General features: G+C 42.3%; 1 protein-coding gene across 1 annotated transcript in view; it reads left to right on the forward strand.

The window, feature by feature from the left end:
- Positions 1 to 16,029, forward strand: part of ZNF614 (zinc finger protein 614) — a 32,660-nt gene extending 16,631 nt beyond the window's left edge. Inside the window, exons 3-5 of the mRNA XM_021097258.2 lie at positions 12,923 to 13,049; positions 13,266 to 13,358; positions 14,059 to 16,029. Of these exons, the coding sequence (XP_020952917.1) occupies positions 12,923 to 13,049; positions 13,266 to 13,358; positions 14,059 to 15,572 (1,734 nt within the window). The 3' untranslated portion in view covers positions 15,573 to 16,029. The remainder of the gene's footprint in view (positions 1 to 12,922; positions 13,050 to 13,265; positions 13,359 to 14,058) is intronic.
- The last annotated feature ends 1,174 nt before the right edge of the window (positions 16,030 to 17,203 follow it).

Raw genomic sequence — 17,203 nt, forward strand, 5'->3', positions numbered from 1 at the left:
AAGTAAATAAATAAATAATAAATAATTTTTAAAAGACGTATAAATTGGAGATAATTGGTTTTTGAGTAGAAATCAACTTAGACTCTGAATTAAAAATCAGGACAAAGTGGGATCAGAAATATATGGTTCAGGAGTTCCCATTGTGGTGCAGCAGAAACGAATCCAACAAGGAACCATGAGATGGCATGTTCGATCCCTGGCCTCGCTCAGTGGGTTAAGGATCCAGTGTTGCCGTGAGCTGTGGTGTAGGTTGCAGAAGCAGCTCAGATCCTGCATTGCTGTGGCTATGGTGTAGGCCAGCAGCTACAGCTCTGATTAGACCCCTAGCCTGGGAACATCCATATGCTGATGGTGTGGCCGGAAAAAGACAAAAAAAAAAAAAAGAAAGAAAGAAAAGAAATATATTGTTTATAGGGGTCAGACTAAATGACTAATACTGGAACATAATTGTGACTGGCAGATCCCGTGGGTTTCATCAGCTATCACTTTGCATTATCTCTGTCAAACATCACAACCAGAGAAACAGGGAAAGCTCCATGATGTGCGTTGACTACAAGGAGAAAGCAGACCACTTCCTCAGGGATTCAGTAAGGGTTTTTTTTTGTTTGTTTGTTTGCTTTTTATGGCCACACCCACATCATATGGAAGTTCCCACAATAGGGATCAAATCAGCGTTACAGCTGCCAGCCTATGCCACAGGAACACAGGATCCAAGCCGTGTTTGCAGCCTACACCACAGCTCATGGCAATGCCAGATCCTTAACCCACTGAGTGAGGCCAGGGATCGAGCCCATATCCTTATGGATCCTAGTTGGCTTCATTACTGCTGAGCTACAAAGGGAACTCCTGCGGAGTCAATAATTTATGTCACTCCAAACAACATTGATAACGCTAAGGGGCTCCCCACTAGCCCAGGTACCACTGGCCTGGTACCGATTGAGCATCTAAAGGAAAGATGATTACAGCTCACTGAAGAACATTACCTATATAGTTGTATGAAATTCCATGAGTTCATAATTATACTGAAAAAACAAATCCAGTTATAAGATAAATAAGTGCCAGGGATGTAATGTACCACACGATGACTATAACTAACACTACCATATGATACAAAAGAATGTTGTTGTTGTTTTTTAATTACTCAAATGAATTTATCACATCTGTAGTTGTATAATGATTATCACAATCCAATTTCACAGGATTTCCATCCCACAGCCCAAGCACATCCCCCCACTCGCCCAAAATGTCTCCTCTGGAGACCTTAAGTTTTTCAATGTCTGTGAGTCAGCATCTGTTCTGCAAAGAAGTTCAGTCTGTCCTTTTTTCAGATTCCACATGTCAGTGAAAGCATTTGAAGTTGGTGTCTCATTGTATGGGTGACTTCACTTAGATGATAATTTCTGGTTCCATCCATGTTGCTAAAAATGCCGGTATTTCATTCCTTTTAGTGGCTGAGTAATATTTCACTGTGTATATGTACCACATCTTCTTGATCCACTCCTCTGTCAATGGACATTTAGGTTGTTTCCATGTCTTGGCTATTGCAAATAGTGCTGCAGTGAACACTGGAGTACATGAGTCTTTGCGAGTCGTGGTTTTCTCTGGATAGATGCCCAGGAGTGGGATTGCTGGATCCAATGATAGTTCTAGTTTTAGTTTTCTGAGGACTCTCCAACCTGTTTTCTACAGTGGTTGCACCACTTTACAATCCCACCAACAGTGCGATAGGGTTCCTTTTTCTCTATACCCTCTCCAGCACTTGTTGTTTGTAGACTTTTGGATGGTGGCCATTCTGGCTGGTGTAAGGTGGTACAAAGGAATGTTGTTAAGAGAGTAAATCCTAAGAGTTCTCATCATGAGGAGAAAATCTTTTACCTTTTTTCTAAAAATTGTATTTACATGAGAGAAGGTGGTAGTAGTCATTTCACAATATATGTAAATCATACCACCATGCTGTACATCATATATTTGTACAGTGATATATGTCAATTATTTCTCAATAAAACTGACAGGAAAACCATTGGCGCTCAATAGAAATCAAATATTTAAATTTCTTTTTTTGTCTTTTTCAGGCCACACCTGCAGCATATGGAGGTTACCAGGCTAGGGGTCCAATCAGAGCTGTAGCTTCTGGCCTACACCACAGCCACAGCAACGTGGTATCCAAGCTGCATCTGCAGCTTACACCACAGTTCATGGCAACACCTGATCCCTGGATCCCTAACCCACCAAATGGAGACTGGGGATTGAACCTTCCTCCTCATATATGCTAGTCAGGTTTGTTAACCGCTGAGCCATGATGGGCACTCCAGATATTTAATTTTTGAGATGACAAAGCAACATAATCAAACATGTTTTGGGGAACAGTGGTGGAGATTCATTCTGAGTTTAAGAATAGATTCCTTCGGAGTTCCCGTTGTGGTGCAGTGGTTAATGAACCTATTGTCTATGAGGATTCGGGTTCCATTCCTGGCCTTGCTCTGTGGGTTAAGGAACCAGTGTTGCCATGAGCTGTGGTGTAGGTTGCAGAGGCGGCTCAGATCTGGTGTTGCTGTGGCTCTGGCGTAGGCTGGCAGCAACAGCTCCAATTAGATCCCTAGCCTGGGAACCTCCATATGCCATGGGTGAGGCCCTAAAGAAAAGATAAAGAGGAAAAAAAATAGATTCCTTGGAGTTCCCATTTTGGCTCAGCAGTAACGAATCCCACTAGTATTCATGAGGATGCAGGTTCGATCCCTGGCCTCACTCAGGGGGTTAAGGATCCTGCATTGCTGTGGCTGTAGTGTAGGCCAGCAGCTGCAGCTGTGATTTGACCCTTAGCCTGGGAACTTTTTTTTTTTTTTTTTTTTTTTTGTCTTTTGTCTTTTTGTCTTTTTTGTTGTTGTTGTTGTTGTTGTTGCTATTTCTTGGGCCGCTCCCACAGCATATGGAGGTTCCCAGGCTAGGGGTCCAATCGGAGCTGTAGCCACTGGCCTACGCCAGAGCCACAGCAACGCAGGATCCGAGCCGCATCTGCAACCTACACCACAGCTCACGGCAACGCCGGATCGTTAACCCACTGAGCAAGGGCAGGGACCGAACCCGCAACCTCATGGTTCCTAGTCGGATTCGTTAACCACTGCGCCATGACGGGAACTCCAAGCCTGGGAACTTTCATGTGCCACAAGTGTAGCCCTAAAAAAGGGAAAAAAAAAAAAAAGATTCATTGTGAAATAATAGAAGCTTCACTGATTACGGCTCAATACTCCTAAACCATTAATTACACTCATATATGAACCACCTCTGCAGAGTGAGCCCCAGTTGTCATTTTCATGACATCTTCTTGTTTGCAGATGATTGGCATTCTTTACATTAAAATGCCTATAGGCCAATTTTCTTCTTTTTGATTTGATACAGTGAATGCCAAATGATGTCTGTCTGAATGATAGTTTAATAATTCACCTACTGATGAATATTTAAATATTCTTTTTTTATTGTCCCACCCATGGTATATGGAGCCACTGATTGAATCGCAGCCACAGCTGTGGCAATGGAGGATCCTTTAACCCACTGCACCATGGCAGGAACTCCTAGATATTATTGTTATTACAAACCATGTAACATTGAACATTCTTGTTAATGGCTTTTGGTAAAATCGTGTCTATTTCTTTAGAGTGGCTATAGAGAAGTCTATTACTGGGTTTGATCATTTCACATTTTTAATATATACTTCTGGTTGCTGTCCAAATGGCTATTCCAGTTTGTGGTCAATGTAGCATAATGGTTGAGTGTGAGCTCTAGAGCCATCGCCAGCTGTGTAACTGTGCAGTTCACACACCTGAGTTTTCTTTTCTCATCTGTAAAATGGGGATAATGATAATGGCACCTACCTCATAAGGTAGAATGTAAACTGAGTTAATGTATACAAAGCTTTTAGAAGAGCACCTTGCTGGGAGTTTCCATTGTGGCCCAGCAGTAATGAACCTGACTAGTATCCATGAGGACATGGGTTTGATCCTGGGCCCTGCTCAGTGGGTTAAGGATCCGGTGTTGCTCTGACCTTCAGTGTAGGTCGAGGATGTAGTTCAGATCTGATGTTGGCTGTGGTGGTGGCCTACACCACAGCCAGAGCAACTCGGGATCCAAGTTGAGTCTGCAACCTGCACCACAGCTCACGGCAATGCCAGATCCTTAGCCCACTGAGCGAGGCCAGGGATCGAACCCGAAACCTCATGGTTCCTAGTCGGACTCGTTTCTGCTATGCCACGACAGGAACTCCTCATTTTTTTTTTTTTTCGGGGTGCAAATATCTTTTTTATTTATTTTATTTTATTTTTTTATTTTTTTATTTTCCCACTGTACAGCAAGGGGGTCAGGTTATCCTTACATGTATACATTACAATTACAGTTTTTCCCCCACCCTTTCTTCTGTTGCAACATGAGTATCTAGACATAGTTCTCAATGCTATTCAGCAAGATCTCCTTGTAAATCTATTCTAAGTTGTGTCTGATAAGCCCAAGCTCCCGATCTCTCCCACTCCCTCCCCCTCCCATCAGGCAGCCACAAGTCTCTTCTCCAAGTCCATGATTTTCTTTTCTGAGGAGATGTTCATTTGTGCTGGATATTAGATTCCAGTTATAAGTGATATCATATGGTATTTGTCTTTGTCTTTCTGGCTCAGTTCACTCAGTATGAGATTCTCTAGTTCCATCCATGTTGCTGCAAATGGCATTGTGTCATTCTTTTTTATGGCTGAGTAGTATTCCATTGTGTATATATACCACCTCTTCCGAATCCAATCATCTGTCGATGGACATTTGGGTTGTTTCCATGTCCTGGCTATTGTGAATAGTGCTGCAATGAACATGCGGGTGCACGTGTCTCTTTTAAGTAGAGCTTTGTCCGGATAGATGCCCAAGAGTGGGATTGCAGGGTCATATGGAAGTTCTATGTATAGATTTCTAAGGTATCTCCAAACTGTTTTCCATAGTGGCTGTACCAGTTTACATTCCCACCAGCAGTGCAGGAGGGTTCCCTTTTCTCCACAGCCCCTCCAGCACTTGTTATTTGTGGATTTATGAATGATGGCCATTCTGACTGGTGTGAGGTGGTATCTCATGGTAGTTTTGATTTGCATTTCTCTTATAATCAGCGATGTTGAGCATTTTTTCATGTGTTTGTTGGCCATCTGTATATCTTCTTTGGAGAAATGTCTATTCAGGTCTTTTGCCCATTTTTCCATTGATTGATTGGTTTTTTTGCTGTTGAGTTGTATAAGTTGCTTGTATATTCTAGAGATTAAGCCCTTGTCAGTTGCATCATTTGAAACTGTTTTCTCCCATTCTGTAAGTTGTCTTTTTGTTTTCTTTTGGGTTTCCTTTGCTGTGCAAAAGCTTTTCAGTTTGATGAGGTCCCATGGGTTTATTTTTGCTCTAATTTCTATTGCTTTGGGAGACTGACCTGAGAAAATATTCATGATGTTGATGTCAGAGAGTGTTTTGCCTATGTTTTCTTCTAGGAGTTTGATGGTGTCCTGTCGTATATTTAAGTCTTGAAGCCATTTGGAGTTTATTTTTGTGCATGGTGTGAGGGTGTGTTCTAGTTTCATTGCTTTGCATGCAGCTGTCCAGGTTTCCCAGCAATGCTTGCTGAATAGACTTTTTTTTTCCCATTTGATGTTCTTGCCTCCCTTGTCAAAGATTAATTGACCATAGGTGTCAGGGTTTATTTCCGGATTCTCTATTCTGTTCCATTGGTCTGTCTGTCTGTTTTGATACCAGTACCACACTGTTTTGATGACTGTGGCTTTGAAGTATTTCTTGAAGTCTGGGAGAGTTATGCCTCCTGCTTGGTTTTTGTTTCTCAGGATTGCTTTGGCGATTCTGGGTCTTTTGTTGTTCCATATAAATGTTTGGATTGTTTGTTCTAGTTCTGTGAAAAATGTCATGGGTAATTTGATAGGGATTGCATTGAATCTGTAGATTGCTTTGGGTAGTATGGCCATTTTTACAATATTAATTTTTCCAATCCAGGAACATGGAATATCTTTCCATTTCTTTACATCTTCTTTGATTTCTTTGATTAAAGTTTTATAGTTCTCGGCATATAGGTCCTTTACCTCCTTGGTCAGGTGTATTCCGAGGTATTTGATTTTGTGAGGTGCAATTTTAAAAGGTATCGTATTTTTGTATTCCTTTTCTAATGTTTCATTGCTGGTATACAGAAATGCAACTGACTTCTGAATGTTAATCTTATATCCTGCTACTTTGCTGAATTTATTAATCAGTTCAAGGAGTTTTGGGGTTGAGTCCTTAGGGTTTTCTAGGTATAGTATCATGTCATCTGCATACAGTGACAGTTTTATCTCCTCTCTTCCTATATGGATGCCTTTTCTTTCTTTTGTTTGTCTAATTGCTGTGGCTAAGACTTCCAAAACTATGTTGAAGAGCAGTGGTGAGAGTGGGCATCCCTGTCTGGTTCCAGATTTGAGTGAGAAGGCTTTCAGTTTTTCCCCATTGAGGATTATATTTGCTGTGGGTTTATCATAAATGGCTTTGATTATATTCAGGAATGTTCCCTCTATACCCACTTTGGCGAGGGTCTTGATCATGAATGGATGTTGGACTTTGTCAAATGCTTTTTCTGCGTCTATTGAGATGCTCATATGATTTTTGACTTTTTTTTTGTTAATGTGGTGTATGATGCTGATTGATTTGCGTATGTTGAACCATCCTTGTAAACCTGGGATGAACCCAACCTGGTCATGGTGTATAATTTTTTTGGTATGTTGTTGGATTCGGTTGGCTAAGATTTTGTTGAGAATTTTTGCATCTATATTCATCAATGATATTGGGCGATAGTTTTCTTTTTTGGTGGTATCTCTGTCTGGTTTTGGAATGAGGGTGATGGTGGCCTCATAGAATGTCTTTGGGAGTATTCCTTCTTCTTCAACCTTTTGAAAGAGTTTAAGGAGGATGGGCACCAATTCCTCTTTATATGTTTGATAGAAGTCACCTGTGAAGCCATCTGGTCCTGGACTTTTATTTGTAGGGAGTGATTTTATGACCTCTTCAATTTCATTTCTAGTGATCGGTCTGTTCAGTTGGTCTGTTTCTGCTTGATTCAGTTTTGGCAGGCTGTAAGATTCTAGAAAATTGTCCATTTCTTCCAGATTGTCAAACTTGTTGCCATACAGTTGTTTATAGTATTCTCTTATGGTTTTTTGTATTTCTGCTGTATCCGTTGTGATTTTTCCTTTTTCATTTATAATTTTGGTTATTTGGGTTCTTTCTCTCCTCTTTTTAGTGAGTCTGGCCAGGGGTTTGTCGATTTTGTTTACCTTTTCAAAGAACCAGCTCTTGGTTTTATTAATTTTCTCTATTGTTTTTTGAGTCTCTATTTTATTGATTTCTTCTTTAATCTTTATAATTTCCTTCCTTCTGCTGACTTTAGGACTTTTTTGTTCTTCTTTTTCTAATTCATTTAGGTGGAGGGTTAAGTTGTCAACTTGGGATCTTTCTTCTTTTTTGAGAAAGGCCTGTATTGCTATAAATTTCCCTCTGAGCACTGCTTTCGCAGCATCCCATAGGTTTTGAGAGGTTGTGTCTTCATTATCGTTTGTTTCAAGGTAGTTTTTAATTTCCTTCTTGATTTCCTCATTGACCCATTGGTTTTTTAGTAGCATGTTGTTTAGTCTCCATGTAGTAGGTTTTTTCTCTTTCCTTTTCCCATGGTTGATTTCTAATTTCATGGCATTGTGGTCAGAGAAGATACTTGAGATAATTTCTACGCTCCTAAATTTATTGAGATTCGCTTTGTGTCCCAATATGTGGTCGATTCTTGAGAATGTTCCATGAACATTTGAGAAGAATGTGTATTCTGATTTTTTTGGATGTAGTGTCCTGAAGATATCAATTAAGTCTAACTTTTCTATTGTTTCCTTTAGGATCTCTGTTGCTTTATTAGTTTTCTGTCTAGAGGATCTGTCCATTGATGTGAGGGGGGTATTTAGGTCTCCTACTATGATTGTATTCTCATCAATATCTCCCTTTATGTCTGTTAATATTTGTTGTATGTATCTGGGTGCTCCTATATTTGGGGCATATATATTGACGATAGTAACATCCTCTCCTTGGATGGATCCCTTAATCATTAAGTAGTGTCCTTCTTTGTCTTTCTTTATGTCTTTTGTTTTAAAGTCTATTTTGTCTGATATGAGCGTTGCGACTCCTGCTTTTCTGTCATGTGTATTGGCGTGAAATATTTTTCCCCACCCTTTCACTTTCAATCTATATGTATCTTTTGTCCTAAGGTGAGTTTCTTGTAGGCAGCATATTGAAGGTTTTTGCCTTTTTATCCACTCAGCCACTCTGTGTCTTTTGATTGGGGCGTTCAGTCCATTGACATTTAAGGTGATAATTGATAGATGATTATTTATTGCCATTTGAACCTCGTGTTCCAGTTGATTCTATGGTTCTCCATTCTTCCTTCCTTTCTTTTTTTTTTTTTTTTTTTTTTTTTTTTGTTGGATGGTCTCCTGGTATTATCTGCTTGAGTGTATTTTTTTTTTCATTTTTTGCAAATGCAATATTTGGTTTTGGCTTGTGGTTGCCCTGTGTTTTAAGTATGCTAACACCTTCCCATAATTGTGTGTTTTAGCCTGATGGTCCTGTAAGTTCAAACACTTCATTACTATATTAAAATTAAGAAGAGAGACATACAAACAAACAAAAAGGGTTATTTACTTCCTAACATCCCTTGCCCACATTTTATGGTTTTGATGACTCTTTTTTATTTTTTTCTTTTTAATTTTATTTTGTTTGAAGCATGTTCATGATTAAATCTGTATGCTGGCTTATTTGAGTGACTGCTCTCTGATTGTGGTTTCCTCAGTCCTAGTTCTTCCTCTTCTTCTTCTTTTTTTTTTTCTTTTCTTTTTTCTTCCCTTTCCTTCCTTTCTTTTTGGTTTAGAGAAGCCCTTTCAGTATTTCCTTTAACCTGGGTTTTGTGTTGCTGTATTCTATAAGTTTTTGTTGGGAAAAATTTTTATTTCCCCTTCTATTTTATATGATATTCTTGCTGGATAGAGTATTCTAGGTTGCATATTTTTTCCTTTTAGCTCTTTAAATATCTCTTGCCATTCCCTCCTGGCCTGTAGTGTTTCTGTAGAGAAATCAGCTGATATTCTTATGGGGGTTCCCTTGTAGGTAACATTCTGTTTTTCTCTTGCTGCCTTTAGGATCCTCTCTTTATCACTAACTTTTGCCATTTTTATTATGATGTGTCTTGGTGTGGGTCTGTTTGGGTTCAGTTTGTTTGGGGCCCTCTGTGCTTCTTGTATCTTGAACCCAGTATCCTTTAGATTTGGGAAGTTTCCAGCGATAATTTCCTCAAATATATTTTCCATTCCCTTATCTTTTTCTACTCCTTCTGGAATTCCTATTATGTGTAGATTGGCCCGCTTTATATTATCCCATAGGTCTCTTATATTGCTTTCCAGTTTTTTGATTCGGTTTTCTGTCTGTTGACCGGATTGAGTGATTTCCATTTTTCTATCTTCCATATCACTGATTTGTTCTTCTGCATTATTCATTCTGGTTTTTACTGCCCCTAGTTCAGTTTGCATCTCTGCAAATGAATGTTCTAGTTTTTCTTGGCTCCTCCTTATATTTTCTAGTTCCTTTCTGAGGGTATCTGCATTACTGTCCATATCTTCTCTTAATTCCTTCAGTATTTTCACTATTTCTCTTTTGAACTCCAGGTCTGTCTGACTGCAGAGATCTGTTTCATTGTTGACTGTTTTAGGTGAGTTCTCCTGTTGGTTTGACTGGGGGTGGTTTCTCAGCTTCTTCATCTTGCTTGTTGTTTTCTTTCTCCTGAGGGAGTTGTACTCTCCGTTATCGGGCAGTGTTTGCCTTGTCACTGCCGTGGAATATTTCCTGAGGGCTGGTGTTGTTGGTCAATCTTTTTTGAGTCAGTGTGGCTTTTCTGAAGTGTTGATGGGGCTAACAGTGTTTCTTTGAGGCAAAGGAGGGCTTCCTGAGGGCAGAGAGGACTGGGAGGTCCACACCACGATGGTAGCAGATTTCACTTGGTCATGCAGAGCTTGCTCTTGTGTTTTTAGGCTGTGGGGTTCTTGCAGGGGGTTGGCGGTGTTGGGCAGCTGCTTCTCAGGAGTGCAGCACCCCCTGGGGGCTGGAGCAGATATCTGGGTCACTGAGAACCTAAGAGGCTCTTCCCTAGGGCAGCCCAACTCAGAAGGACAGCCTGAGAATGTAGGTGGATCTTTTCACAGTCCGGCCGAGCTTGTTGCAGCTTTTCTGGGCTGCAGGGGCTCTTCCAGGGGGCTGGTGGTGCTGAGCAGTTATTTCGCGGGAGTGGGGCACCCCCTGAGGGCTTGGGTGGCTAGCAGAGCCGCTGAAAACCCAAGAGGCTCCTCCCCAGGGCAGCCCGACTCAGAAAAACCATCTGAGATCTTTTCCCGACTTGGCCAGGCTTGTTGCAGCTTTTCTGGGCTGCAGGGGGTCCTGCCTGGAGCTGGCAGTCCTATGCAGCTGGTCCACTAGGGCACCCCCTGGGGGCTTGGGCAGGAGCAGGGCTGTTGGAAACCCAAGAGGCTCCTCCCCAGGGCAGCCCGACTCAGAAAAACCATCTGAGATCTTTTCCCGACTCGGCCAGGCTTGTTGCAGCTTTTCTGGGCTGCAGGGGGTCCTGCCTGGAGCTGGCAGTCCTATTCAGCTGATCCACTAGGTCTCGGCACCCCCTAGGGGCTTGGGCGGGTAGCAGGGCCGCTGAAAACCCAAGAGGCTCCTCCCCGGGGCAGCCCGACGCAGAAAAACCATCCAAGAATTAGGCAGATCTATTCACAGCCTGGCTAGGCTTGTACTAGCTTTTCTGGGCTGCAGGCCTTTTCTCGGGGGCTGGTGGTGTTTGGTGCTGCTCTGCGTAAGTGTAGCCCCTCCAAAGGGCAAGCAGGCCTGTGCAGGGACAGCCCCTGCAGTGGTAGGCTTCAGGCAGTTGTTGAGGCCAGCCCTCCTGGATGGCAGGCACCCCAGGTCCGGTGAGAGTGTAGCGGGTGGTGGGGGTGGGGGGAGGGGATGCACTGGGAAGCACAGCTTTCAGCTAGCTAGCGGGCCTGTAAGCTTGCTGTGGCGTGGGGGGTATTCTATGGGGACCCACCCCTTCTTCTCTCCCCTCCCCAGCACGGGCGCAGACCAGGCTCTTCTCCCAGGTTCCCTCTGATGCGGCTTTCCACTTCCCTGCCCCTAGAGTATTGTTCCCTTCCTCTGCGACAGCTTTGTTTTCTAGTCTCCCAGGCAGTCTCTGCCCCGTCTACTGGTTTCTAGAGCTCCCAAGCAGTTTCCGCTCTGCCCCGCCCCCCAGCCTGGGGACTAACCTCTGGAGCCGAGGTCTCGGTGCCCAGCCCCCACCCAGGCGTCCCCTGGCCCTTTCTCGGGGACTAACCTTCGGAGGCGAGGATTCGGTGCCCAGCCCCCACCCAGGCGTCTCAATTTTTGGTGACTGTGCCCGTAGTTCAGATGGTCCGTTGGGTTCTTGGTCGGCTTTTCCGTACTCCCACTTACTACTACACTCTTCTCTGCATCTGGAGATTCCTCCAGTTTGTTTGATCTTTCCCCCGGTAGGTGACTTTCCAGGGTGCGGGATCCCTTTCTCCTCCGCAGTTCCCTTTCGGGAGCGCCCGTCCCGCTCAGATTCACCTTCTCTCACTCTCCTCTTTTCTCCTGTTCTGCCCAGTAATGTCACGAACTTCTTGCCGTTATTGGAGTTTAGGTTTCTCTGCCAGCGATTGGTTGCTGTTCTGTGCGAGTCATTTATTCTGTAGATGTGCTTTTTTTGTTGTGTTTGTGGGAGAGGGCGAGCGTGTCCCCCTACTCCTCCGCCATCTTGTCCTCTCTCTGGAACTCCTCATTTTTGATTGAAATTAGAATTTGTCAGTCTTTCTCTTCATAGCCTTTTGGGGGGGGGGTGTACCTGCAGCATATGCAAGTTTCTGGGCCAGAGATCGAACCCTCAACCTCATAGAAACTACATCATATTCTTAACCTGCTGAGCTAAATAGGAATTCCTGTAATGTCTTTAGTTACATATTCCAGTTCACTACACCTTATTTAAGATACTGCTGATCTGTCTGTCAGTAGGTGTATGTGTGCATATGTTTGTCTATTGGAAGCTTTTTGTTTTTGAATCTTCCTAATCAACTTTAATGATACCTTGTATAGTTTTTGGATTTTTTTACATTTATTAAAAGCACTATCTTGGAGTTACCACTGTGGCATAGTGGGTTAAGGATCTGGCTTTGTCTCTGAGGCAGCTTGGGTTTGATCCCCAGCCCAGCAAAGCGGGTTAAGAATCTGGCATTGCTGCAGCTGTGGCATAGGTCGCATATGTAGCTTGGATTCAATCTCTGGCCCCGGGTACTTCCATATACTGCAGCTGTAGCTAAAAAAGACAAAAACAACACAGTATCTTGAGGTAGGAGGGAGATGCATTAAGAGTTTGGGATTACCACAAACAAATTGTTATATATATAAAATGAGTAAACAACAAGGTCCTACTGTATATAGCACAGGGAACTATATTCAGTGTCCTATAATAAATTGCAATGGAAATGAAAAAAAAACCCCACTATCTTGTCAATTCTGGATCTGGAGTCTGTTCATGGTTAATCCTCTTAATAGCTGTGAGGTTTCATGGCAATGTAGGAATGTTCTACTGGTCCTGATGTCATTTGCATATTTTTAGTATGCAGATGAACTAAGTGCTAAAATATGCAGGTAGAAAGATAGGATTTTGCTCCCACTGAAATGTGTTAGAAAAAAGTATATAGATGCAGGCTATGTGGAGAAAGTTAGAACTTCCCTCATTCTTCTTCCATATGAATAAATGGAATTCACATCATATTAAACAGGACTCTTATTATAGGAATTGCTGACACTGGAGGATGTGGCTGTGGAGTTCAGCTGGGAGGAGTGGCAGCTCCTGGCCCCTGATCAGAAAGATCTTTACTGGGACGTAATGCTGGAAAATTATAACAATTTATTGTCACTAGGTAAGGACAGCTCCCTGTGTCATTTACTGGTGCCCAGTCACTGGCCTTTCCTCTGTCACCTGATGAAAGCTTTGCAGTATCTGTGATCTTTCGAAGAGGCAGATTTTCAGTGCCCCTTCAAGAAATTGCTTTGTCTCTAAAATGCAATATTTTCCCATTTTGGCATACTGTACCCTGGTCCTTGTATCTAAGTGTTCTATCATTTCCCACTAACAGGGTATCAACCAACAAAACTAGATACACTCTCCAAATTCGAATGTGGAGAACCATGGATAATAGAGGATAAAATCCAGAATAGAACCTGTCCAGGTGAGTGAGTGAGAGGCAGCAAGGGGAGTGGCCAGGGAAGTCTATTCCAGTCATTAAGAGGAGTCACAGCTATGAGGGTGTTCAAGGCCCCTCTCAACAGCTGCCACACATACTCATCTCTCCAGATGAGAACTCTTTCTTTGTGAGTGTTCAGCTTTAAATATATTCCTGTCTCTTCTTCTTTTTTTGGCCACCCTGCAGCATCTGGTGCTCCTAGGCCAGGGATCAGATCCCACCCACAGTCTCAGCCTAAGCCATAGCTGTGGCAACACCAGATCCTTAACCCACTCTGCTGAGCCAGGGATCCAACCCATGTCCCAATACTCTCAAGAGGCTGCTGATCCCATTGTGCCACAGCAGGAGATCCTATTGTCCCTTCTTGGATCTGATATTTGTTTATTTCCTCTTATGGCTTTATTATTTAATTAAATTAATTTATTTATATTGGCTGCACCTGCGGGATGTAGAAATTCCTGGGCCAAGGGTTGAACCCAAGCCACAGCAGCAACCAGAGCTGCTGCAGTGACAATACTAGATCCTTAACCCACTGAGACACACAGGAACTCCTGTAATTTTAATACTGGAACCCTATGGTAGACAATACAGAGCCAGCATCCCTCCCCCGACTATGTCATCTTTTAAGCACTTTCATTCCATACTAGTATCACGAAATAATTTGTTTTTACCTTTTTTCCCCTAGGAATTGGGAGAATTGATAGTCATCTGCCAGAGCACTCTCAAAACCAAAGATTTCTGAAGCGCATGCAACAATGCAGTGAACAGAATACATTAAGAAAGAGTGTTCATCTTAGCAAAACTCATTTTGCCCTAATGCAGAATCATACATTTGACTTATACAGCAAAACTTCGAAATCAAGTTTAGTTAACGAGAATAGAAGATATACAATAAAGAACCCTGTGGAGTTTAATGGAGATAAGAAATCCTTTCTACATGGTAATCAGGAACAGTTGTATTCTGGAATTGAATTTCCTGAAAGTGTAAAGCACATTAGCACTAAATTCCAAGTCTTTAAGCATCAGAGGACTAACAAAACAGAGAAATCTCAAGCCTGCAGAAAAAGTGAGAAAACCTACACCAGGAAGTCTCAGGTTATTTATCATGAGAGCATTCATACAAGAGAGAAACCCCATGGGTGTGATCCATGTGGAAGATCCTTCAGAAGTGTCATGTTCACTAAATACCCAAAAACTCCTAAACGAGACAAACCCCATTTAACCAGTGAATGCAGAAGAGTCTCTACTGTGAAGAGCAGTCCCACTGTCTATCAGCAAAACCACACAGGAGAAAAAACCTATATATGCAATGAGTGTGGAAAAGGTTTTACAGTGAAGCGCTATCTGATTGCCCATCAGCGAACTCATAGTGGAGAGAAACCTTACGTATGCATTGAATGTGGAAAAGGCTTCACGGTGAAGAGCAATCTCATTGTGCATCAGCGCACTCACACGGGGGAGAAGCCCTATGTATGCAGTGAGTGTGGGAAAGGCTTCACTATGAAGCGCTATCTTGTTGTACATGAGCGAACTCATACTGGAGAGAAACCCTATTTATGCAACGAATGTGGAAAAAGCTTCACTGTGAAGAGTAATCTCATTGTACATCACCGGTCTCATACGGGGGAGAAATCTTACGTATGCAGTGAATGTGGGAAAGGCTTCACATTGAAACGCAATCTCATTATGCATCAGCGGACTCATACGGGAGAGAAGTCTTACATATGTAACAACTGTGGAAAAGGCTTCACCACAAAGCACGCCCTTGTTATACATCAGCGAACTCACACAGGGGAGAAACCCTATGAATGCAATGAGTGTGGTAAAGCCTTTAGCCAAAAGATATTCCTTATACAGCATGAGAGGTGTCATACAGGAAAGACACCCTTTGTATGTACTGAGTGTGGAAAGTCCTATTCCCACAAGTACGGTCTCATTACCCATCAGAGAATTCACACAGGAGAGAAGCCCTATGAGTGTGAAGAATGTGGGAAAGCCTTCACCACAAAGTCAGTACTCAATGTCCATCTAAGAACTCATACTGGAGAGAGACCCTATGGATGCAGTGACTGTGAGAAAGCCTTCTCTTACTTGTCAAGTCTTGCTAAACATAAGAAAATGCACATAAAAGAAATGAGTAGATTGAGTCAAGCTGGAAATTCCTTTAACAGAGAGTCACAGCTCATTACTGATGAGTGAACTTCGGCAGAACAAAAGCCCTGTTAATGCAGGGACTGGGGAAATGCCTTCTGTGGCAGCTAAGACTTAAGTGAAACATCAGTGTTTCCTCATAGATCAGAATGTAATGGTACTGCCCATTATTATATAGGGTACCCTGAGGAGATGCAAGAATTTGCCCAGGAGGAGTTGCCATCATGGCTCAGCAGATAATGAACCTGACTAGCATCCATGAGGATGTGGGTTTGATCCCTGGCCTGACTCAGTGGGTTAAGGATCCAGTGTTGCCATGAGCTGTGGTGTAGGTCGAAGACACAGCTTGGATCCCACATTGCTGTGACTCTGGCATAGGCCAGTGGCTACAGCTCTAATTGGATCCCTAGCCTGAGAACCTCCATATGCCATGGGTGTGACCCTAAAAAGACAGAACGACCAAAAAAAAAAAAAAATTGCCCAGGAAATAAACATGATGAATGCAGTGAGTGCAATGGTGTCTTTAGTGATTGTTACCTCACACTGTCAATGAAAACCTGCTGGAAGAACTCATACGTTCAATGTGGAGATGTCTTGGACAACAATTTCTAGCTTCATTATATGTCTCCATATATATGGAGGGATCATCAATGATCATCGGTGAGCTCACTGTTCATAGAAATATGATTTTTAAAAAAGAAAGGAGTTCCCATTGTGAGTCAGTGGTTATGAACCTGACTAGTATCCATGAGGATGCAGGTTCAATCCCTGGCCTTGCTCAGTGGGTTAAGCATCTGGCATTGCCGTGAGCTGTGATATAGGTCGCAGATGTGACTCAGATACCGCATTGCTGTGGCTGTGGAGTAGGCTGGCAGCTACAGCTCCAATTTCACTCCTAGCCTGGAAACTTCCATATGTTGCAGGTATGGCTCTAACAAGCAAAATAAAGAAATAATAGAAAAGAAAGAATTATGCCATGGGAAAGTCTTTACGCTGAAGAAGACCTCAGTGAGTGTCAGAATTCACACTGGAAAAAAACATTAAGAAGACAATCTACATGGCAGAAGTTCAGTGATAAATTCTGCCTCATCATTTGTCAGGAAATTGTACAGAAATTCAAACTTTTATGAACACACTAAAGATAGAGCACCTTTAGTTGAATATCACATGACTTATAAAAGGATGAATCCCTCAGAAATGATAAATATGTGCTTTTTGTTACAAATCTAACCTCGTTATACGTCAAATAATGCAAATCTTTCTAGTTGCCTTTTTTGGTATCCCACAGTTTTAAAAATTAGCCTGCTTTTTTTCATCACTGATTTTATATTTTTGAGTTTTTATGAGTTTTTATTTTTTGGCCATGTGCATCACATGCAGAAGTTTCCAGACCAGGGATCAAACCCAAGCCACAGCAGTGACAATGCCAGATCCTTAACCTGATGAGCCACAAGGGAACTCCTCTTTTATTTTTATATACAGTGCGGGAGTATTCTATGCCTACCCCCACTTGTGATTAGCTTTTTTACTTTTCTTTGGCTCTAACCATATTGTAAATTTTAATACACTGAATACTTTTTTTTTTTCAAGATAATTTTTTCAATGAATTGAGAACAGAAAAGTGGAGTGGGATGCACATTTGCCTTGGGGACTTGAGGGTTGAAATGAAGCTTGCAGAT

Source organism: Sus scrofa, chromosome 6 (genome assembly GCF_054392235.1).
Source record: "Sus scrofa isolate SSC_HxYL_T2T_F1_AM1 chromosome 6, Sscrofa_HxYL_maternal_Yorkshire_Landrace_v2.0, whole genome shotgun sequence".
NCBI lineage: Eukaryota > Metazoa > Chordata > Mammalia > Artiodactyla > Suidae > Sus > Sus scrofa.